The 24,304-nt window shown below is 43.4% G+C and overlaps 2 protein-coding genes across 8 annotated transcripts in view; both read left to right on the forward strand.

Annotated features, from left to right (window-relative positions):
• The window catches only part of sulf2a (sulfatase 2a), a 32,846-nt gene extending 14,213 nt beyond the window's left edge, over window positions 1-18,633 (forward strand). For 2 of the 5 annotated variants that reach the window (XM_023399024.2, XM_023399025.2), the window contains 20 exons: window positions 7,856-8,118; window positions 8,955-9,194; window positions 9,310-9,461; window positions 10,050-10,219; window positions 11,830-11,980; window positions 12,252-12,427; window positions 12,563-12,691; window positions 12,993-13,049; window positions 13,176-13,305; window positions 13,703-13,910; window positions 14,344-14,626; window positions 14,847-14,943; window positions 15,034-15,128; window positions 15,211-15,270; window positions 15,363-15,529; window positions 15,707-15,849; window positions 16,053-16,161; window positions 16,253-16,286; window positions 16,776-16,829; window positions 17,222-18,633. In XM_023399024.2, the coding sequence (XP_023254792.1) occupies window positions 7,926-8,118; window positions 8,955-9,194; window positions 9,310-9,461; window positions 10,050-10,219; window positions 11,830-11,980; window positions 12,252-12,427; window positions 12,563-12,691; window positions 12,993-13,049; window positions 13,176-13,305; window positions 13,703-13,910; window positions 14,344-14,626; window positions 14,847-14,943; window positions 15,034-15,128; window positions 15,211-15,270; window positions 15,363-15,529; window positions 15,707-15,849; window positions 16,053-16,161; window positions 16,253-16,286; window positions 16,776-16,829; window positions 17,222-17,252 (2,679 nt within the window). In that variant the 5' untranslated portion in view covers window positions 7,856-7,925 and the 3' untranslated portion in view covers window positions 17,253-18,633. The remainder of the gene's footprint in view (window positions 1-7,855; window positions 8,119-8,954; window positions 9,195-9,309; window positions 9,462-10,049; window positions 10,220-11,829; window positions 11,981-12,251; window positions 12,428-12,562; window positions 12,692-12,992; window positions 13,050-13,175; window positions 13,306-13,702; window positions 13,911-14,343; window positions 14,627-14,846; window positions 14,944-15,033; window positions 15,129-15,210; window positions 15,271-15,362; window positions 15,530-15,706; window positions 15,850-16,052; window positions 16,162-16,252; window positions 16,287-16,775; window positions 16,830-17,221) is intronic. The other 3 variants (XM_023399026.2, XM_023399027.2, XM_023399028.2) reach the window with 3 other exon arrangements.
• Window positions 18,634-19,340: 707 nt separating this feature from the next.
• arhgap46a (Rho GTPase activating protein 46a) overlaps window positions 19,341-24,304 on the forward strand; it is a 31,995-nt gene continuing 27,031 nt past the window's right edge. Inside the window, exon 1 of one of the 3 annotated variants that reach the window (XM_023399006.2) lies at window positions 19,341-19,576. In XM_023399006.2, the coding sequence (XP_023254774.1) occupies window positions 19,563-19,576 (14 nt within the window). In that variant the 5' untranslated portion in view covers window positions 19,341-19,562. Of the gene's footprint in view, window positions 19,577-22,733; window positions 22,870-24,304 lie in introns of those variants that run through there. The other 2 variants (XM_023399005.2, XM_087171903.1) reach the window with 2 other exon arrangements.

The raw sequence follows: 24,304 nt of genomic DNA on the forward strand, positions 1-24,304 counted from the left end.
GCTAATTTGATGATGGGAGAGGACTGGCATGTAATTAAAACACAACAAATGACAGCTTAAAACCTACGAGTCATGTGGAACGTGATCTAATTTTACCAACATGTGTGCAGTTTATGAATTACAGGCAGACAGCCTTGTTTAGAGAGGTAATTGCATTATCACGAGCAGATAAATATCACTGTATTCATCCCAGTAATTTTCCTCTCATCAAGCTTTTTTAGTATTATGGAGTTCTTAGCAGATCATAATTTGAGTGACGTTTGATTTCTCACTGGTGCAGCAGTCATGCAATGTCAGACAGAAGTCACTTGGCTGCACTGAGGTCTCAGTGAGGTAGTTAGGTCTGTGGAACAATGGTCCCCAGCTGATTTGTCTGTAATCCATTTAGCTGAGATGTGACACACTGTAGGGGGGCTTTGCCTCTGGTCAATAAGTGCCAATAAGAAACAGCCATCACTCAGCGGGCTGCCCTGTCCACCAGCTTGCTCACTTGTTTCAGCTGTCAACCCCTGTCTCAAAGGAGCTGGCGATTGTGCCGCTCTTTCGGACGCACCACAAATGGCTTTCCCATACAAATCTCAATAGGACAGGAAAGGCAAGGACACTCGCAGACTGCAAAGCAGGAGCATTTCTCTCCGACGTCTGAATAAACCCATCTGAAGTGAAAACAGCTAGGTATTTACAAAACACCATTGACAGTTGCTCATTCTCTCAGTCTTAAACCCCTGGAGGTGGGGCTGTGGGGGGGTTGAACCCAAGTCGGGGACAATCGGGGCTCTGTTTGTGTTTTCTCTAACACCTCCGTTTTCTCTGTGGGCTCTCATGGAGCGTAGCGCAGGGGTGCAGTGGAGGAGGGGTAAATGCCGTGACCCTGCCATGGACTCTGACTGAAGCCCCCCCAAAAAACCTGCAGACCACCACGCTAGCCCTACATGCCGCCCGGTTGCTGCTGGAAACAGAGAGCGAAAGCGAGGTGGAAATTTGGCATCTTAAGAGATGAAGACTGAATTCAGTCAGCAAAACATCCTCGCTGCAGCCGGTTCTGACGTTGTTGTTTGTGACGTCGCTGCAATCCGAGCTCATTATGAAGAATATCTTGACTGAGATAGTTTGTTAAACCTGGAGGAGACAAAAAGCCAGACAGTAGCTACGTGATGCCCCTCTATTGCTGCTGGGGCCCAAACAATTTGAGAACAATATAACAATATGAAGCTGTTCATTCCTCCAGATTCGCAGATAATTAGTCTAACTGTTCTCTCCTTTTCTGTCCCCTTGTTGGAGAGAGAAATTTGAAGTCTTATAGGCAGTGTGGGTGTGTTTGTGTGTCACTCTGCCACTCCGCCTGTATGTGTGTGTGCGTGTGTGCGGAAGCGGATGCGTACGGTGTACATTTATAGTCAACAGAGGAGACCTAGGGAGTCTGTCAGAGCTCTTTGTTCTCCAGTGAGAACACATCATGACTGGGCCTTTTGTCTGAAATGACACCATCATACAGTCTTTTTCTTCTCCCACCTCTCCCTCGCTCTCTCCCTCGCCCTCTTATTTTTACCACCAAACTATTTGCCCAGCGACCCATTACTCTCTCGTGTTGAAACCATTTAAAAGATAATGGGCGTAGGAGAGATGGAGATGATTTTTTCTGGGTATGGACAAAGCTCTAACTCTGTGAAGAAGTCTTCCAAAGTACAGCGTGACTACCAGGAGCTGACTTCTGAGGACAGTTTCTCACTGTGTGTTTGCATTTATAATTTATCCGTTTGTTTGTGTATTACCCTACTTCCATGTTACTTTCACATACATACTACTTCATAAATATTATTCTCACTTTAAGTCACCAATCAAAAGGGGAAAGTACATGGCCAAAAATATGTGGACACCGAAACATGACACACACATGTTTTTGTTGAATGTCTTATCCCAAAACTATTGGCGTTACTATGCTGCTAAAACAGCCTCCACTATTCTGGGAAGGTTGTTCACACAATGTTTGGATCCTGCCTTCAAAGATTTGCTCCCATTCAGTCACAAGCACATGAGTGAGGTCAGACATGGATGTTGTCTGATAAGACCTGGTTCACAGTCACAGCTCCAGTTCATCCCAAAGGTGTTGGATGGAGATGAGGGATCTGTGCAGACAAACCAAACAAACCATTTCTTTGTTGCTAAAACATCATTGTATTCTGTAGCACTGAGATTTCGCTTGCTTGGAAGCCAAACCACTTGGTTAGAGAAAGCGAGCCCAGGGAAATTAACAAATAAATGGAATGTACATATAAGATGGGTTGCTGCGTGCGTGCGTGCGTGCGTGTTTTCCAGCCAGAACACATCACAGCTTCACCCCTTTTCTCAGGGCAACAGACTCACTGCAGGATTAATGATGTGTTAAGTACTAAAATTACTCTCATTCATATTTCACTGTCTAGGCAGCACATTCCACGCGGTATTAAAGGTTAGGGAAGAATATAATGTATAAACAAGAAAAGAGACGCGCATAAATGTAGAGGCAAGCGGTTTAACACTAACTGCAGAAAGAAATATTTCACACTTGAGCCTCCTCATCGCAGCAGAAATCTCATTTTCTCACTTTTAAAGTGTAACCGCTGCTCTTTTGTGTCTGCGTATTCAAACAAAATGACTGTGCAGGTTCTCACTGTCATCTTAGAATGTCTGCAGAGTGCCAAGCTTATCGGAACCTGAGGGAAATCTAAATTAAATCTTCCCGGTGAATGGGATCAGCCTCTGCATTATCTCTTGTCATTCTCGACTATTAAAGTTAGTTATTAGGAAGTAAAGGCATATTTGTCAAAAGAATGTGGAGGTGCTATTTTAAACCAAAGCGCGTTTGGATAGGTTACCAGCCAGAGAGTTTGGACGGACTGTGCTGACTTGTTAAAGGAGGCATTGTTTAAGATGTCGTCAAGCCAGCATTAATAACTGATAAGCCGTTAGTTTAGAGGTCATCAGAGCAGATCATATGGGACACAGCTGCACTACCAGGATGCTTAAAGCACCCGTCGTGAAGAGGTTGTCCTGCCTAGAGAACGACAGCACTAGTGACTAGTTAATGCAGCTTAAATCTGCCAGTGTTTACATTTATGTGCCAAAGCAGGGACAGAATTACAGCACAACGCAAGTACAGATGTGGGTTTGGGGATAGTTGATAAGCAAACAAAAAAACACCAGAAAGCAGGGCTCACTTTCTCATAAAATGTAGTATGAGACACAACAGTTCACATCGGTACCCTGTAGCTATCATGGCAGTCTCTCCCAAACCTTCAAGTGTTTCAGTGTTTAGAAATATCCTGTCAAGGAACATATTTTGTCATTTAGGTATGAGATTGATGAGACTGATAGAAAATAATGACTTTGCTGCTGTGATTTTCCAGATTCTGGTGGTGGTGCAGAGATTTGCAATTAGAGAATGGTAGCTGAAGGATGGCACCAAACCATGGTTCTTATTATCATGAAAAAAGCATTCCATACTGTATTGAGAAGTGCAACCCCTCCTTCCACTCACACATACCCACACACACACATGCACACACATGCACCACACACACACACACACACACACACACACACACACACACACACACACACACACACAAACACACACACACACACACATAAACTGCTCTGAGAGAAAGTTACTCTCACATAGATGCATGCCGTTGCAGGATTTGCATCTGAATGACAACTTTTGTTGGTAAATTCAAGGGTCCTTGGAGATTTTGCACATTCTGTTCAGAGTGAGGCAGGCCAATGGGAACAAAGTCACACATTAGCAAAGCCCTGCCAGCCTCAATTATGACCAAAGGGATTGGCTTGATAGTGTTGCAGCAGACCACATTCAGAACTGGATGTGTCTATTTAAACTTTCCTGGCCACTTCCTTTATGTTTTCCAGCAGTAGAATACAGCGGATGGCAAATTCCTGTGTCGAGAATGACGCAGAGGAGATTCGAGGTTCTCTGCTGTTGAATTCTGTTTTATTCTGTTCTATTTTATATGGAAGCCTTGGTCTTTGAATCTAGTTTTCATGTTTGGGAAAAATCCATCTGCAGTGGATGTGCTCGAGCTTTGTTCTCTCTAGACTGTATGCCTAGAGGTTCTTTCCCTGTCTCACACTTGCTCCGTCTTTTTCTCTCCATCTCTCTCTGTCTCAGAACGTTTGAGATAGAGAATCCAGGAGTTTGGCTGCAAGCTTGTGGGCTTTCGCCTCCATATTTCATATGCATTATGAGACACCACTGATTAAATTGCAAGTGTACGCCATGACTCGTCCTCCTTCAATTTGTAATAAATGTCTGCTTTTTTCCTCGGTTTTCTCATTTTCTGTCTGTGTTTCTTGCCTTCTCAGGGGGCTGCAGATTGGATGAATCAGACTTTATGCCTGTTTCAAAGCCCAAGGTGTTTTATTTATAGGGGAAAAAGTACATTAACGCCTCTACGAAATCTTTGGAAGATTTATCAAGCAGCATCCCCGCTGCCTCTCAGCTTCCTCACTACCTCACTTGAACTGTGGTACCTGAAGTACAGATGTGTGTTGTTGGGCAGTGTAACGTATCTGTCTGTCGATCCGGTGTGTGTTTTCATCCCTCCACCCTTGCCACCATCCTACCATCATGGCCATGCTTTGACATGGCTAGCTCTGTTGTCATGGCATTTATAATTCAGTCTTATCAATAAAAGATGGATGGCATTAAGTTTTTATTTGGTGATGCTGTGCTGCTGTCTCTTAGAGCCTCTTTACAAGCGAATGACTGAGGAGCAAAACTTTCCTCTTCTGTTCTGACTTCCAGGCATCACTTGGCATTAGTATAACCTTAGATGATCCTTAGTCCTCAAACATGCGTTTAGAAGCTCATTCCCTATGATCTCATATTCCGCTAGCTTACTCCCCAGCCCTTCCTCTCCGAGCCCCCAGCCTTTAATGAGTTTTGCTGAGAGTTATATTTACTCATGTTGTCTTGTGCTTTTGTCTAAAGTGCAAAAATTCCTCTTTCATTCTGTCTTATCCGGCTGAATCAGCATTGTCGTTTCGCAGTTCACTTAGTGCAAAAAGCTGATGTGGGCAGAGCTTTGTCAGGAAAACGAGCTCTAAATCATCCCAGTTTACAGAAACAACATGGCTTGCCTTGCATTATGATATGTGTACAAGCCATCACACTGGTCATGTTATTGGAGACTGAGAAGAGCTTGGCTAAGTACTGCTGTTTCCTAACGGTTGTCCATCTCTGTTTTTCCGCACATCTTCAAGGTATAATGGCTCCTGTCTGTTTGGACGTTATGGTTTCCTTTTTTCTTTGCGGTTTCATGTAGCATCTGCCACCCAGAGAGATAAACAATACGGGTAGATAAAAGAGAGCGGGTGAGAGCAAACTGGAAAAGAAAGGACTGTATGTGTCAGTTAGAGCTGATAAAAGCCTGAAAATCCAATTAGTCCTCAGTATCTTGGGGAAAGAGGAAAGCCTCTTGGGAGTAATGTCAGGAAGTATCCACCACCATAGCATGTCAATAACACAGCATTTACATACTTGGCTATTGATAGTTCAGCGTGTAAAATCGAGCTGGATGTTTTCTTGTAAATCAGGACTATATTTGGTATTCTGTTCCTTGATGGGTTTTGCCCACATCAGCCCTTTGAACAGACAGAAAACTATCAAAGGGAAAGACTCCACAAACTGGAGTACTAGCTTAATATAAGCCAACTGAACCTATTCTTTATTCACTGTAGATGTGCTGGAATCCATTTTGGTGGCGAGGTAATCATTGTTGAATACAAACAAAGCTGGTTAAATGTGTGTCTTTCTTTTGCTGTTTTTTTTTTCTTGTGGATTTCCTTGTTGCTGTTGTCGTGTTTTCATCCCATGCCAGATATGAAAGAGGGAGAGAGAGCACAAGAAAAGAGCAAGGACAATTTCAAAGCGCGTAGTGCCCTGGGTCAGAGCTCATGTGTTCCTCCAGGGAAGAACCACATGCCCTGAGAGTAGAGAAGCAGAGCAAACACAGCTGCTGTTGTACATTTTATTCGTATGCACAGGTTCACATGCTCGTGGTGTGTATTTGTGTGTGTAGGTTTGTGCCTTTTGTGCAAAGCAAGTCAAGTCCATGGAGGAGGAAGGAGGACATGTGTGGGTGTTTGTGTGACAGGGAAGACCTTAATGAGCACAATCCGGACAACAGTGCGGACTGGAGAGGAACAGGGAGTTTTGTGTTGGAGAGGAGCTCTCCTATATTCAGCCCACACTCACTTCGTCTGCTGTGACTCTGCGCATGTAAAGCTCCTCTCAAAATCACTTCTTCCCTTAAATGTTTAACGCATTTTAAATCTTTGCTTTTCATGGCGTCATCTTGTCTTTGATAAGCGCATCAGTTGTGTACGTCTGCATCCAGGCACTGTTGCATTTGAGTTCACTTGTGTCTGCTTCTCCCCATGGTTGAACTATTTTCCAGTCAGGTTTGTTGTTAAGGTGGAGCTCCAGTCCCAGCAGAGAGAGTTCGCAGTTATGTTGTTGTTATTGTCTCCATCTTCAAACAAGGAGTGCTCTGGCCACATACTCCTTGTGGACTCACAAACACGCACACACGCTCAAACCCCCACCTTTCTGTGACAGTGGAGCATCTCGGTGGATATTCACTGCGGCTTGTAAACCGTGTTCATGATTATGGTCGTTGGGGTGTGTGGCTACTCTGATAAAATAGGGACAATCGATCAGTATTTCTCTTTAATAATAAATATGACATCTAACAGTTCAGTGAAAGGAACATGGAGTAAAATTGTTTTATTTAATTAAGTCTGCTTTGATTTAAAAGTCTATATGTATGTTCCATCTAATATTTAATCGTCAGTGTTAAAAATTACACTGCAATGAAACACATTTATAAGACAGGTTCTTGCTTTATGTACTGAGGTTTAATAAGGAGTGAACGTGGCTGAACAGCAGCTATTGAATCACTTGTGTCTATTGCTTTGCTTTATTCCTGCAGTCATTGTTCCTGCAGCTCAGATTGTGCTCAAGACTAAAAAGTCAGGTAACTACTGCTGCGTGTTTGCAGGGAAGCATAACCAACAGTTGCCATGGTAAACTCAGGGGGATATGGTGTTAATGAAGAAGAGTTATTATAGAGCTAATAGGATTGTGCTGTAATTTTGGCGAACTGCATGTAGAGATTAATTCAGAAAAGGCTCTATTTAGCACATAGTTCACTCTAATTGTTTTGTTAAACTTTCACAAGGAGAGTGGAATTTGTAATTTTTCTGCACATCTAGAGGCAGTTTGCTTTCACTGACGTCGTGATATTGCAACAATTATTTTTCCTTCTTTCATTTCCACAGGTACTTAAGTGCTTTCTCTGTTCCACACTGTGTGTTGACTTGGTACCATTTGAAGTCGGCGTTATCTAAATGTTTAAAACAGGAGTCTTTTTCTCTCTTCACATTGTCACGCTGCTCAGTGACCCCTGTCTTCATTTTCCTCTTCTCATCCTCTCTTCCTCTGTCTTTCTCCTTCACCTCTGCTCCCTATCCCTCCTCCAACCCCACCTCATCCCTTACATCCACCCTAACCCTCTCAGGGGGAGGTGAGGCCTGAGCTGGCCCTGGGCCCAGGCCCATTAGCCCCAGCCTGGCAGCCATGTGCTCATCACCAGAGATCATTACACCCAGCCAATGACACCACTCTAATGCATCATTAATGATTGATTAACAAGCTGAGATCAGCCCAAACGGGTGCATTTGTACGGAAGAGCACCCTGTAATGGCTGCGCAAGGCTTGCATCTGCTATTTTTTTTTTTTACCGTGTTTTGTGTGGGTTTTATTTTCATTAGTCTCTCTTTGTGTCTTGTCTCTCAGGTTGAGTGAGGAAGCTGCAGACTCCTGTGTGTGAAACGAAGAGCTGAGGAGGTGACTGCAGGGTAGCGTGATGGCAGGGCGGGTGCACTCCGCCCCTCTCCCTCTTCTTTTGCTCCTCCTGGTGGGAGTGCTTCCTGTGGCCCAGGGCTCTGGCTACCTGTCTGGATATCGCCTGAGGTCTCGCCTGCAGAGAGACCGCCAAATCCGTAACATCCGACCCAACATCATCCTGATCCTCACTGATGATCAGGACATAGAACTGGGTTAGATGTTTTCCTCCCTTAATCATTTCCTCTGTGTGTGTGTGTGTGTGTGTGTGTGTGTGTGTGTGTGTGTGTGTGTGTGTGTGTGTGTGTGTGTGTGTGTGTGTGTGTGTGTGTTTGTGTATCTGCCTCTCTCTATTTGCTTTGTGTCCATGTCCCATGGGTATGGATATTCTCTCCATGTGTATCCAACAGCATCAGCAAGGGAAAGTCAGCCTAATGCTGCCTCTTGGCACCATAACAACTGGTCCACTCAAAGTCATGTGCTCCCCTTGCCAACTCCTCCATTGCTGGCATGAAATGAGGGCTGCCTATGGCTTCCATTGTGCGGGTGCCAAACGCTGGCCATCTCCCTACCCGCTTAAGTCCTTTAGCGGCGTATTGGACTGGAGTGGCTGCATAATGGCCTCTGTGACACTCTTTGTCCTCCTGTGATCGCTAGTGAGAAGACTCCCATTGAAAAGCAGGAATTTATGGTCAAGCATCTGTTTCCCCAAACAATCACCATCAGCCTGAAAAGCTTTTAGTACACAGGAATCCAAATGGGTTACACTTTACCAAAAAGATTTATCCCCTCATTTACAGCCCCCCCCTTCTTTTTCTCTCACCATGTCCATAATGGTTTTTGCTCTTACCCCCTCATGCCCTATGTTTATATTTTTCACTCTTTACCCCCTCGACCTCTCACTATTTTTCCTCTCTAACTGCTTTATATCCCCCTGTGTCCCTTTAATCAAAATCCATGGCCTTTGAATCTCCTCTCGCCCTCCTATCCCTTCGTACAACCCCCCACGCCCCACCCCACTCTCTCTCTCTCTCCCACTGTTCTCTCTCAGGCTCAATGCAAGCCATGAACAAAACCCGGCACATCATGGAGAAGGGTGGCACGCATTTCTCAAACGCTTTCTCCACCACGCCCATGTGCTGCCCGTCCCGCTCCTCCATCCTGACAGGGAAGTACGTGCACAACCACCACACCTACACCAACAACGAGAACTGCTCATCACCCTCGTGGCAGGCCCACCACGAGCCACACACCTTCGCCGTGCACCTCAACAACTCTGGCTACAGGACAGGTGAACACTTCAAGCCTGACCCAAGCTTCACACACGTAGTTTAAGTTGAAAGTTTCACAGATTCATTGGCGCTTGAGGACAACATTAACATACTGCTCGCCTGTTCCTCACTCAGCCTTTTTTGGAAAGTATCTGAACGAGTACAATGGCTCCTATGTGCCCCCTGGCTGGAAGGAATGGGTAGCACTGGTGAAGAACTCACGCTTCTACAACTACACCCTCTGCAGGAACGGAGTACGAGAGAAACACAGCAGCAGCTACTCAAAGGTATTAATGCATTCCTCACTCCCTGAGAGATAAACCTACCTACCTTTTATAGAATGAATCCCTGCATGAAAGTAAAAGTTAAACAAAACCGTTTTTAGATTAATTTTAAAAGCATTACTTTTAACAGTAACAATATTTTGTAATTGAGATCACTAAATAATTCAACTATAAAGGCATCATGTTTATCATTTCTAAAATCATAATTTTAGTTAAATGCACAAAATGCGATACATTATATTAATATTAATACATATATATATATACATATATATATATATGTATTAATTTCATGGAAAGAAAATATGGCTGAATGTTTCCTTTGGTTTAAGCAAATCAAAAATAATGATATTTTCTAACTTGAAAGCATCATGAGGGGATTAAGATGAATATGTGGGTTTGAAGGAGTAAAGTATAATCAAGTCCAGTGTGGGTCATTATTTATTTAGTAGATTTTGGGACTATTTTTTGACTCACACCGTAAGTCAGTAACGGGCACTGACCCAGCACAGTAAGACCTTGACGTCTGCTCTTTTAGTCTCCTCTGTCACTCACCGAGTGCCTGATGGACAATGTCTGCCCGCTCCACAGGACTACCTGACAGACATCATTACCAACGACAGCATCAACTACTTCCGTATGTCCAAGAGGATGTACCCTCACCGCCCTGTCATGATGGTCCTGAGCCACGTTGCTCCGCACGGTCCAGAGGACTCCGCCCCCCAGTACAGCTCTGCCTTCCCCAACGCATCACAGCACATGTAAGAAAAGAAAATTAGGGAACGTCAAAGTGCGAGAACAAACGAATAAGATTGATGTAATTAACCAAGCTTTGAGCCGCAGATTGTTTTGGGATGTTTTATGATAATAGATTCACCCGCACAAATAAGGGGAAACAGTTTGAATAGAACTGCCTTTGCCTATTTGGTGTAAACCAATTTGGCTTATGTGGGACAAAGCTGACAAGCAAAAGGGTAAATTTTTACATTTTCACATTCACAGCTATTTGCTTGCATATGAGTCATCCACATTCACGCTTCCTTTCATTTGACCCAGAATGACACAAATTCCATAATCTCAGCTCGATCTTATCTTCCTGTGCCTGCAGTACGCTGTTGGCAGCTGAGCCCTCTCCACCCTCTCCCTCTCCACAGCCAGTGTTTCACTCCAGTTTATTTGGCTCATGTGTTGTTCACATTAGTGCTACCACCATAATGAGCTCTGCTAATTTGTACCATTTTGTCAGCCATGATCAAAGAGAGGCATGAATGATGTATGTTTAATGCATAGGTAATTATTTAGGTGTGCGCACACACACACACACATAAAACATATGAGGCTCGGTCTTCTTCACCGTCCATGCTTCTGACTGGCTGTCTAGTGCTGCTAGCTAATGGCAGACCTGCTACTGGCCTCGAGAGACAAATCCAAGGCCAGTAATGAGACAGCAGTTTCTGCCCCCTCCCTCCAAACCCCTCACACCCTCCTCTTGCTTCATCTAATCCCTCCAGCATCATTAACCTGTGCCACACAGGCTTTATACACAGAATACTCTGAAAATTCAGCCCCAGTGTCTTTGTACAAACTTTTAATTGCTCCTTCTCCATAAATTTGCTCTCCCTCGGGTGATGTTTTCTGAATGCGCCTGTGCTGGCTACTCTTCCCACTCCATCTCCCTCTGCCGTTATCAACCACATGAAGAGAGAGAGGCAGTAAAAGTCTGGCACTCCTCTGGTGATAAACCTTCTTCTCACCTTGGCACCTTGCAGACACATCCTCGCACTACATTAGAGCTCCCACTGTGGACCAGGCTGTGCGAGACATTAGCATTTCTAAAAAGTCTAATCGATCCACTTTAAACCTTAAATATATTTTCTTCTAAGATCCCATTAGCTATTTAGCAGTGTTTATTCGCAAATAATTAAAGTTCCATATGGCTCGGAGTTATATATTGATCAAACTGTGCTCACTTTGTACAGGCCATTGATTGCAGTGCTTTGCATTTTACATGGTGTATGTAACCTCCAGTTTAGCATTGTATAAACAGTTTTCTGGCTACTTTGGAAAGAAAAGGATAAAGGAGGGCAGATATGATTGCTGTGAATGTATAATGTAACTGTGCACACATTGGTACATTCTCTATGATCCAATTTACAGCAACAGAATATGGAAACTACATATAGACATGGAAAAAAACAACTGAATGCAAATGTATGGTGAAATATGCTGACATATACTGGAATGAGTCATGTGCTTTGCGATGTCCTCTTTTCAGGATGTAAAAGAAAGCCACAACATTTAAATGTTAATAAACGAAAAAGTGGATTTTTGTGGTTTAATTTGAAGTGTTTTTCTCTTCTCCCACTTTCAGAACCCCCAGCTACAACTATGCCCCCAATCCAGACAAGCACTGGATCCTCCGCTACACAGGACCTATGAAACCTGTCCACATGCAGTTCACTAACATGCTGCAGCGCAGGAGGATGCAAACCCTGCTGTCTGTGGATGACAGTGTGGAGAAGGTAGGCGGACCTGCAGGCAGATAGACATATGGTTAAACACAGAGGCACACACACTTAAATGCACCAGACACACTCACATTTCATCTGACAGTCTCAGGTCCTGGGAGATCTGTGCTTGTTCTGACTGGGGTTGTGTAATGTATTCACTGACACACTTGGTAAATTGTTCAATCCCTTTTTCCTTGAAACTGGCACAGGAGACTTGAGCTATCAAACGTGAAGTGTAACTTTTTACACTCTGTGAGTGTTTGATGACTTATATCCTCCGTAGGTGTACAACATGTTGGCGGAGACAGGGGAACTGGACAACACCTACCTCATTTACACCTCAGACCACGGCTACCATATTGGCCAGTTTGGCCTGGTCAAGGGCAAGTCAATGCCTTATGAGTTTGACATCCGTGTTCCCTTCTATGTGCGAGGACCTAATGTGGAACACGGCGCCATGTGAGTGACTTAGTTTTCTGTTATTCACACAATATTCTCAAACTAGATGCTGTAATCTATAAACACAATATGACAATGTGACCTTTATAGTAAATTGCTTTTAAAAAATATCACTTAATTCTTGCTTCCCTGCAGTAATTCTCATATAGTGTTGAACATTGACTTGGCGCCGACTCTGCTTGACATGGCCGGCGTTGATATCCCAGCAGAAATGGATGGCAAGTCTATCCTCAAGCTGCTGGACACAGACAGGCCAGTCAATAGGTGAACACACTCATCAACTAGTTTGCTCACTATCTTGGCATTCAATCAACAATCGAAGAATGGCATTTAAAATGTTGCAGATTAGGTGGAGATGTGTCATTTACCTGAAGCTTTACTGACTCTCTGCTCTTTGTGTTTTCTTGAATGTTATGAAATGCACAATCCAAATACAAACATGTAACACCACTTTCTTTTCAGCGCTGTACAAGGATGGTATTTGAAAATGGACTCTATGTTTGTTCAGTGCAAATATCACAGAGTGGTTTGACAGGATTTTTTATTTCTTTTTGCTCATTTCCAGGTTCCAGTTGAGCAGGAAGGGAAAAACATGGAGAGATTCTTTCCTTGTGGAAAGAGGGTATGTTTTATTGATCGACCTTTTGCAGGACATGTTCTCATTCCAGACATTGTCTCCTGGTGACATCAGGCTCCTTGTCTTTGGCTGACAGAAAAAAAAACTTCATGTGTTTTCTTGTTCTTTCAGGAAGCCTCCGCACAAGAGAGCCGATGGGAAGGAAATGGCCCAGGAGGAGAACTTCCTGCCAAAATACCAGCGGGTGAAGGACCTGTGCCAAAAAGCAGAGTACCAGACCTCCTGCCAGCAGCCAGGACAGGTATCTGACCTGAAGGAGCTAGAAAAGACAGGTTATTAAAGTTTGAGGAGAACAACATGGAGTGTAGCTCGCACAGGGTGATAATTTGCAATCTGGTTGACAGTTTACTGAGTGTAATATGCAGTCATTGTGCTCTCAGGGTTCCATTTAACATCAAAGTCTCATTTTTAATCCTTCAAAATTAAGTGCACTGAGTATGACATGTGTTTGCGTCTGTGTTCATGTGTATAAAGAACCGTCTGATTTGCTAAGAAATCTGAATAAAAACACTGCACAGTAATTTTAGGTTAACCCCATAAAGGACATTTTTAATCAAAGGGTTTCTGTGCATCAAAACTGATGCTGTGCTATAGCCTGAAGACCAATCATCATCATATTTTCCTCTGCTGTGTTTCAGAAATGGCAGTGTGTGGAGGACCCGACTGGCAAGCTGAGGCTGTATAAGTGCAAGGGCATGGCTAGTCTCTATGCCCCACGTATGCAGGCTCTGATGGCCAGCGGTGCCTCCCAGCTGTCTCTCGCATCCAACTCAGACAGCTGTAACTGTGGGGATGTGGGCTTCAAAACATCAGTCCTGAAGAGAAAGAGGCTGTTCACCAAAAAGAGTGAGTTGGTCTTGTCACTCACATGTGCCATTGTTCCAGAAGTTATTAATAGATATGATTTTGTTCAGAAAGACACTTGTTCTTTACTTTGAAATGTCCTTGCAGTAGCCTACAAAGCCTTGCCAAACAGGGCCATTAATCTCAAGCTAAAATAGCCAGCTTTTGAAGTATTCATGAGATGAGAAGTACGTGTCTGTGCTGCCATCAAGTGGTGGACTGGAGTAGACAAGTGAGCCTTTAATCACAGGGCCTTGAAAGAAATAAATATAAAACCTTGTAAATTATTCATGGAATATGAAACCAGTTGCATGAAATGTTGAATCCTATCATCAGTATTTTTTTTTTGGCAAGTGCCGGCCTTCACTTGTCCACATCATCATAGATCCTGATCTACAGTATCCAAAACACATCCTTCTTTTTCCGTCTTATTCAGATTCCTCTGTCTCGTCTTATTCAGAGATGAAATCCAGTAAGAGTGTCTCTAAGAAGCGCTGGGCTCGGTCTGTATCATTTGAGCTGGATGGAGACCTGTACGCCGTGGACCTGGAGGAGGGCTACCGGCCCCTGGGATCCAGGAACAGCAGCTGGACCAGAGACAGGAGGAGAGGAGTGGGGAATGAGGAGGACAACGAAGAGTTCAGTGGTATGGGGGTCACAGCCAAACCCACCACCAGCAGCAGTCTCACACCGCCTGCTGCTCTTAAAGTCACATACAGGTGTGTGTGTGTGTGTGTGTGCGTGTGTGCGTGTGTGCGTATGTGCATGTGTGCGTGTGCGTGTGTGTGAGTGTGAGTGCGTGCGTGTGTGTGTTTGTACACTCTACACTGATATGTAATGTTTAAGGTTAAAAATGAAAGAAATAACTTGTTAGGCAATAATTTAGACTGTAGATGGATGATTTTTAGTCTGGCTAATATGTTTGTTTGTTTCCTGCAGGTGCTCCATTCTTATGAATGACACAGTAAAGTGTGATGGAGGACTGTACAAGTCCCTTCAAGCATGGAAAGACCACAAACTACACATCGAGCATGAGGTACTGACACATTCTCTTCCTCATTCCCCATTTCTCAGGTTGATTAGTAGCTTGTGGTGCATAATGAGGTTTGTGTCCTGTTGTGTTTAGATTGAAACACTGCAGACCAAAATCAAGAACCTGCGTGAGGTAAAAGGTCACCTGAAAAAGGTGCGACCAGAGGAATGTCAGTGTAACACTCCCAGGTGAGAATTCATCAGGACCACACTGTCACCAGCAGCTTAGTGATATCACCATGACTTTGACAGTTGTCTTTTGTATTTTCAGTTATCTCCTGAAGAATAAAGAGACTTTCAGGCTAAACGCAGGACGCATGCACTCACTTAGGTAAAGATTTACATAATGTGACACTGACTGAGTGACTGATTTTTATTTCCTCTTGCAGATTCACTGTATTCAATGTTGTTTGTTCTGATTAGGATGCCGTCCAAACAGAAGAATCAGTGGCTGCAGAAGGAGCAGAAGCGCAGAAAGAAACTACGTAAATTCCTGAAAAGGCTCCAGAACAATGACACCTGCAGCATGCCTGGCCTCACTTGCTTCACCCATGACAACCATCACTGGCAGACTGCCCCCTTCTGGACAAGTAAGGAATCACATGTATTTGTAGAAAATGATTTTAAGAATATTGTGTGGAACAATTTTTATATTTCCCAGAGCAGACATGATGAAAAAAATATTTTTGTGACACTGGTGTAATATCCGTTGTTTTCAACTCTTACCCCTCCCTTCCTCACCTGATCCCTCTTCCTCCCTCCCTCAGTGGGTCCATTCTGTGCATGCACCAGTGCCAACAACAACACATACTGGTGCCTCAGGACCATCAATGACACACACAACTTCCTGTTCTGTGAATTTGCGACTGGTTTCCTGGAGTATTTTGACCTCAACACTGACCCATACCAGGTATGTCGTTTGTACAGACACACATATAATGGCAGCTACAAAAATAGCTTACAAATAATAACTATAAAATAATCTAACAACATGATTGATTCATGTGTGTGCATTCCTGTGAGCACAGGGGGCACAGATTTTCCAAAGATTTCCAGAGATATTCCAGAGTTTCCAAAGCCCTTGCTGACATTGCACCCTTATTATTCCTGCAGCTGATAAATGCTGTCAGCACCCTCGACCGCAACGCTCTGAATGCAATGCATCAACAGCTCATGGACTTAAGAGGCTGCAAGGGACATAAGCAATGCAACCCAGAGAAGGGTGAGTAAAAAACCACCAAGGCAAACATGATGGATTACAGTGTCTCCAGTAATTTCAGCCTGAGACTAATGTTACCTCCACTTCCTTTCAGGAGGAAAGGAGCGAAACTACTTCAGTGAATACAGGTATTTTTTTTCTTCCTCCTGCAGCACAGCTTATTACTTTTACAAACACTGCAGATGGAACTCATGTTACAATATGAATTCTGAGAGGTTACAGCCTCCCTAGTGAGTCTTTGGTTAAGTTTTTTGCTCATTATGAGTCATCTGGAGAGTCAAGGAAATGAAATACAGTGATGTTGTGCTGAAATTGAACCTCTTCAAACTGCCATGGTTCCTTAATGTTGTGATCAAAGCCTTTTCAGCATGCAGTAGCAGAAGCCAAAGAGGGCCAAAATACAAGCCTACTTTTCAGCTTCTGCTGTTCCCTTTTTGTAATGAAGCCTAATTGCTTGTCTCTGCTGTGCGTGTGGGAGTGTATGTGGGTGTGCCTGCTTGTGTGTGCGCATGCTTGTGTGTGCACCTGTGTGTGTGTTTTGTGTGTATATACCTGTGTGTCTGTCTCCATGCACATGCATTTGCCCTGCGCGTGTTTACGTGCTGTGCATGCTTCAGGCCAGTTCATCGTCGAAAGAGGCCAAAAGTGAAGAAGCCTTCCTCCAAATCGCTGTGAGTTTGTCATAACCCATCTGTTCCTTTGTAGTCAGCCAAGTTCTACTCCTATTTCTATCCAGATTTTTTTTTAGCTTGGTAAGATGACCCAGCAGCATGCCCCCTCTCTCCTATTTACTGTAGTTCTGTACTCTTCTAATTACAGTAACTCTCATTTACCTGCATTGCAAAGCAACACCATCTTCTTTTTCATTCACCCACTCAAGTCAAATTCAGTAAAGCAATGCAGATGTGAAATTGTCTCATTATGTTGCATTCTCAGTCCTGTTATTGTCATTTCTTACTTTTCCTCGCAGTGTTGGTAGGAACAGACCACAACTGGAGCCATGGTTTCCAGTGAATGCCTCAAGTGGCACATTTAACTCACAGTATTTGTTTCCCTTGCACAGAGGGCAGATTTGGGAAGGGTGGGTTGGTTAACCACCTGCATTCCACAACCAACCACATCGGCCTCCTCCAGTGAAGAAAGGAGAAGGGGGAGTGCAGGCAAACCCAAGGACCTTGACTACACTTCGATGGACCATAACCTGAGATACTATTCTTCTCTAATCTGGGTTTTAATTTTTGAGAGAGCTGCTCTTTGCAGCCCTCACCCAGACAGAGGAGATGCTGAGACTGAGAGGAAGCTTAAAGACTCTCCGACTCGTCAGTTCTACCTTTGCACATCTTTCATACCCATTTACATCCTCTGTTGCCCTCAGCTGTCAAGACCATTAACATCAACAAGATGCTGTGAATCAGGTGGGACAGTTTGGTATCCGCAAGCCATTCACTCCAACAGTACTGCTTGTAGATAATATATATCAGCTTTAATCAGCTTTCTTTCATGTCGTATGGAACTAGGTGGAAACATGAGTTACATGACAACTCTGCTGCTACGCAACGATGTCATGGCCTCATGATGTCTCTGTGGTACATGCTAAATCGTTAGTGCTTCGAGTCACAACAAGACATTTTCTTTCCCTGCACCATTTTGTCTGCACATGGAAGTGGTGTGGACTTTTAAACAACCGACGGTAACAAACTCTTTGCCATAATCTTTTGTATAATAGTTGATCTTAACGCTGATGAATGTCCTTTATGAAGCATCATCTTCCTCAAAGCTGTGAGATATGAGGTGACTACAGTTTGACTGCCTTGATCCAAGCACATACAATGTCAGCTACACCTTGGACAGCCCTACACTAACCACTGTCTCACAACAATACAATCCAAATATCCAGAATATTTGACCACTGGCAGAATACGTCATTAGTGAATGCCATCTTACTCCTTTGTATTGTCAGTACCACACTGTAGAAATATCAAAAAAGTTTGTTCAGCTCGCTATACATGGTGCTACAGGATAACAATACAGAAGTAAAATCTTGCTGTACAGTACAGTATGTATTTGAATGTATGTTGTGCAATTAATATAAATGTTTACAATATTTTTTATAATACTGAAGAGGCAGACCTCATTGTATGATATGAGTTGACAAAATGAACATATAGGGAGAAATGTAGCTAGAGAAATTCCATCGCCCTCAATTTGTATGTTTGTCCTTTCCTTATTTACATCGGAAAAGCACTTAGAGGGTTCACTGTGAAGAGACGCGCCATGTACATTTAATGGATATTTTACTCTGTGCCAGAGGAAAAACACAAGTGTAATACTTATTGATGTGAATTTTAGCTACCTGCCTTTGTTAGCTTCTTTTACTTTTTTTTCTTTTTTTCTTTTTTTCTTTTTTTTTAGCAAATATTTCCATAGACCTGAGTGCTGATAGTAATTGTGAATAAAGTGTTGTTTGACCATAAACATGACCCGACTTTTATTTTGACATTAGCTGTTGGTTTTCTTGTGTTCCTGTCCAGCAGGTGTCTCTGTCTGCTTGTCCACAGGTTAACGCCAGCGTTACACGGTTACTTACAGCTCACTGCGACTACAGTTGTGGAAAGAGAGCAAGTTATAATGAAAGAGAGAGTTAAAGTCTTCAGCTTTGAAACTGACTGAGTCAAATGAGAATACATTGCATAAATGAGCATATTATATCTCTGATATTCAAATATGGATCCAGTAATCAAAGCATCCCTCGTGCAGGTGTGTGCTTAGCACCTTCTTTTCAAAATGTGGCTTTAGCAGAGGTGTAAAACTCAAGCTAAAATCTGGTCTTATTTTACTGAATATTTGAATAGCACATCTTTTGCAAGTAAAAAGACTTTTTTTAACTGCATTTTTGTAACAACCATAATAAATAAACAGTAAAAACTAAGTGTCACAAAATAAATGTATGCAGTTATCTTCATTCACAGAAATAATAACAACTGTGGTTCCCAGGAAATCATTTATTTTGCTATCACTACTAGAAAAGTTGGCAGACACGTGATTTTTCCGTTGAAGCCTGATGCCACAGTTAGATAGCAGATAAAAGTTTAACATGTTATCACTCTACTTTGTTCAGCCAACTGAGCCACTAATGTTTTGCTTATGGTTTGGCTCCTACTCTCCAACCAGCTTAATCGTGGGGGATAAAGGGTGGGGGATGAGGTGGGGGTGCAGACTGGGTGACCCCCATACCAACCTATGACTCACGTGCAGAGGCGGAGACTCCATATCGGATTCACCGCCGGAGGACAGTACCGTGCTCACTACTCCAACAGCTCTGTGCTCGGAAAAGTAACCTCAACTTAGACACTGGCAAAATATCGTTTTCCCTTTGTTTACGCCTTGTTTACAATGTGAAGAAAATGGCCGGGACAAGGTAAGTTAACTCTCACTTTAATTTCAAACCGGTACAAAGTTTAACTGGAGAAAGTTTAAAGGCTGCGGCTCGGCTGTTTTGCTTTCACCCGCCGCCGCCGCCGACAGCGTCCTGAGGGCAGCCAACAGTGAACAAGACCACACCGCTCGATGATAATGTTCAAGTATCTTTGTAGGTAGTTTTAAAGTTTAAATGTTACTTTAAGTTGTGTGAAAATGATTTACTACACTGAGAAAAGTATAGTAATGTGAAGCGAGTAGTTTGAAAGGATTTTTTAAAAACCGAAATTCAAATTGCATTTTGCAGTTTTATTTACGTTACAGTAACGTTGGGCAGTTATAAACCATGTTAGCTGATTTGTAGCTTGCTAGCTCGTAACTGAGGAAAAACTATGAGAGACGTTTGGCTCTTTTTAAGTGAAGTTTTGCCTTCATTTTCTGTTCATAGTAGAGTTGAATCAGCTAAAAGCCGCTGGGGTGATTGAGTCTACTTTCCATGTTTTTTATCATCACCACCCCCATCTTGTGATTTCTTTTAAACTGGTCCACAAGTTGTTTAAGTCTTTGCTGTGGTTAAAAGAGCAATAACTAAAACGGAAGGCAAATGTTCCACAACCCATTTGTTTCTCCTGTTTTTACTAGTGGAAGGTAACTGGGGCTTGTTAGCCACTGGTTTGATCTGCACATGCTGGATTTCTTCAGCATCTGCTTTGACTGCACATGTGCATTAAAACTTTGTTTAGCTTTCATCGGTCGCCTGAGACAGATGGTTTGCTTTAGTCCACACCGTTTATTTAAAGCTACTGAGATGTATAGGATAAGCTTCTTTGGCCCCTTTCAAAATTTCCTTTCAACTGTTTTGATACACATATTTCAGATGGAGACTTTTTAGTGCTGTGCCTTTTATATAGTTAGGACTTGATGGCTGAAGCTGAAGTTATGAGAGTCTTTGATGTTTCAGTATTCGCCCTCCTATCTGTGGACCTGATGTTGAATACTGTGCCATGTACACTGTCTGACAAACAAGCTGCCCAGTCAGATGTCATTTATATAGCCTGAAGCTGCTGGCACACCGTGCCAACCTGACATCCTGGGTGCGGCAGTTCCACCATCTCCCTGCCCAGCTAGAGCTCATCTGATGAGTGTTGTGAGCATTTGCATGGTGTTAAATTCGTGGTTCCTAAAGACATGTTAACTTCTCTATCTATCCAGTACTACATCCTTATCTGTCTATCTGCTATATCACTGGCAGGATGGCGGGAGTGGACAATGGTCCATTTTGTTTTTCTGCCTCCTAAAACCTGTCTGTTGTTCATTTTGGTTTGTCAGTGTGTGGGGCTGACTCTATAATAGGATCTTGTCTCACTGTTTGTCCTGCTTGCTCACAACAGTATGCAGACAAAAGAACAAACTATGCATCCCTCTGACAAGATGGATCAAAATTGGGTCTTTTGACAAAGACAAGGCAGGATGTCCATCCTACAGAGGATGTGATAATAGACCTGTTTGTTTGACTGTTGAGAGGAAGTGATTTTGAAGCTTGTGCTCCAGTGACAATGTCTTTTTATGGGTTGTGATATGTTATTATATCGACTGTGACTGGGATTTTTTTTCTTTTTGGGTGGGATCTTTTTGGACATACAACTTCAAATCATATATACTTCCAGCATCTGCTTTCCTGTTATCTGTACTGTAATCCTTGTCACATCCATGTGGATCAGTGCTCTTAACACACACTTTTCATCTGACCGTCACAATGACACTGCAATGAGGTTAAGGTGATTTGCCCAAACACATTTATATCTACTTGTACATCCACTGACATTTTGAATCTTCCCTCTGTGGGGATTAATAGCCAGTTTAACTTCCTAGCTCCCACTAGGTTGAACCTGATGCTTAAGAGTGCTGATCATCACTCACTGGCATTACAGAGGATAATAACTTGTAGGATGGTACAAGGAAGGATAGGCCATAAGGATGAATGAGTCATCTGCTTCAAAAGCCTTGAACAAGTCTGTATAATTGTAATGAGCTGTCACAGTGCAAAATTTAAATGGGCTCTTTACACAAACATTATACACAGAAATTGAATGTTGAAAGAGAGGGATGAAATGTAGTGACAGTCTGCCAAGAAATGAAAAGTTTTAGCCTCTGAAATACACCATTATTTTTGTCTCTTTCTAGCACAACCCCAAACTCAGTTGTTACTATGAAAAAAAAAAATCTGTCCCTACAGACTGTTCCCCTGCCATGGCCCCTTAGATTATAATCCACCCCACTGCTCCCCTTGGGCCTGCACAGACACAGCGTTAACATCTTCACCAGGCTGCTCTGCATTTCTAATCCTGGAGAGCCTGCCGTCTGCACCTTCACTTCCTCTGGAGGACAATCCGGACATGTTATTCCTGTGTGGCTCCTAAATCAGCCGCTGACCCACCCCCACCCCCACCCCCTAAACACCGAGTAACTCTGCGCTGGGATTAGACTCTGGCCTCGTTTGTCATGTCAGCAGGGGAGGATTCGGAGGGATGTTGTGGTCAAACTCAAAATGAAGTTACTAACTGCTACTGGTGGTTGACAAGCGGGTCAGATACTAATGGAAAATGTTGTTTTAGCAGCACACAGATGGCAGCGTAGGAATGCTGGGGTTTATTTTAAAAAGACTGCAGGACATGTCTTCATTTATAACATGTATGACCCTGAATGATATGACAAAACAAAGTTTGGACAATGAATATTTAGAGTTATTAAGCACAATTACATCCTAATAGGTTAATTCATTTTTTTGTCTTTGGACAAGTAACCCATTGTTCCCACTCTGACAGCTGGTGTACTGGACAGAAAGGCAGGCCTGTTTCTGGTAAACACCCTTAACCCGCCATCAGCCTCTCCTGCACATGTTCACTCTCGTCCAGAGTCTTTTCTGACCTGAAAAGTCCCCACATGCTCTTCAACTATGGGCAAGGGGTGGATATTAGGAAGGACAGGGACTTCTGTTTGGTCAGGCTTACCCCTATAAAAGGGAACTTATTGACCCTGTTGCGGAGTAGTGTCTCAGACAGACAGTGACTGTTCAGCAGAGCAGTAAGGGGGCCGGAAGTTCCCAGCATTTCTGCAGAAAGCGGCAGTATTCGTGGGAGAAGGCAGGATGGCGGGACAAGACAATACTCTCCATACAGAAATGACAGAGTGCTGCTTCTCTGCGGTTAGTTTGTAGGCGGATTACTGCGAGGGTATCTGAAGTAACATTCAAGACTGCCAACACAAAAATGTTCTCCTGGAATTGGTGGCGAGGTAGGCATTATTATCTAACATCTCATGAAGAATCAGTTTGTTGCAGTGGGGGTGAACACTTTGGCAGCTACAGGGAGTGAATTCACTCAGGCCATGTAAAATCGCTAGTTGGAGAGCAGCATGGGAAAGACTGGCTTTGCTGAAGGTGGCTGAGCGACCTTGTGAGATCCGGTCTAATCCAGTGCCCGAGAAGAAGAGAAACTGTCTCTAGATCTGGATTAGGGCAGCTGTTGAAGGAGGTCACCGTAGACCATGTATACATGTCCCAAGCTCCTCCCTGGCCCTTCTCCGATTGGCTGGGCTCGCTTGTGTTGAGGCAACACAGAGAGTTCTCGTTGAATTAAGTCTGCCTGTTGATCTGACAATAGTCTGCATTGTTCTGTACCATCAGAGGCTTCAGAATAGGGTGCATTTCACAGGCTTTGTAATGCATATGGCCGTGAGTCATCACAGGACATTCTTGTCAACTAGGTAACCATTTTTATTCCTATTCCCACAGAGCTCACAGACTTATGTAAAACAAGAAACTGTTGGCAAGTGCAGCAAAAAGGAATCATTTTTCTGACTTCTCAATCAGATGAGTGTGTTCTTTCACAAGGAAACTGTCAACACAGTCTGTTGTATTCTTTGGTGTTGAAGGCAGTACAGGTTGGAATTGTGCAGAAAGCCTCAAAATGCGAAAAGTCCACTGTTTTTTTTACCCACACCATAGTTTTAAAATAGATCCCATGTCCAGCAGTTGCACACATTGCTATAGGCCTAGCATATGGAACAGTGGCCAAACCCGACCATCTGGTTCTTGCGATTTTAGGCGTGTGCAGTCATTCTAGTGACAGAACTGCCAATCATGCTGTTCTCAGATGATACTAGAAGATGAAAGAGTTCACCCGAAGTGTATTTACTCATCTTCACTGAGTTGTTAGCAGATAGGCTGTTCAGGTGGTAAATCTGTTGCTGGATTTTTGTCACCTCTACTCCTGCAGCAAAAGAGATGGAAACTGTAACACCTTTATTTTACATATGTGATGATCATGGGACTGTCCAGTATCTTTACTATTTTTATTCATTTCACCACTGTTATAACCAAACTTTCACCATCAGTATCAACAGCTTGTTGGTTTCTTATCCATGCAGGCCTTTTGGAGGTGAATCAGGTGACAGGGTGAGCTCAGGAGTCTCCCCCCCGGTCATCTTTATCCTCCCATCCTAGCCTTGTTCTCTTTGCCAGGCATGTGGCTGCCCGGCTGTTTGGTCTTAAAGTGCTTTACCTCTCTTCCCCTCCTTGGCACCCTGCCGCCCTGGTGCCTGGGCCGCCTAACACAAGTCCAGCCCTATCATGCCTGACGTGTTTCGTAGTGAAAGACGACCCCTGGACTCATTTGCCAATGTCAGCACGTGGCAAGTGAGGAATGGACACTGGCAACTGCTGCTGAGG

This window comes from Seriola lalandi, unplaced genomic scaffold, assembly GCF_002814215.2.
Source record: "Seriola lalandi dorsalis isolate HSWRI2012SDOR001 ecotype SW California unplaced genomic scaffold, Sedor1 jcf7180002050280, whole genome shotgun sequence".
Lineage (NCBI taxonomy): Eukaryota > Metazoa > Chordata > Actinopteri > Carangiformes > Carangidae > Seriola > Seriola lalandi.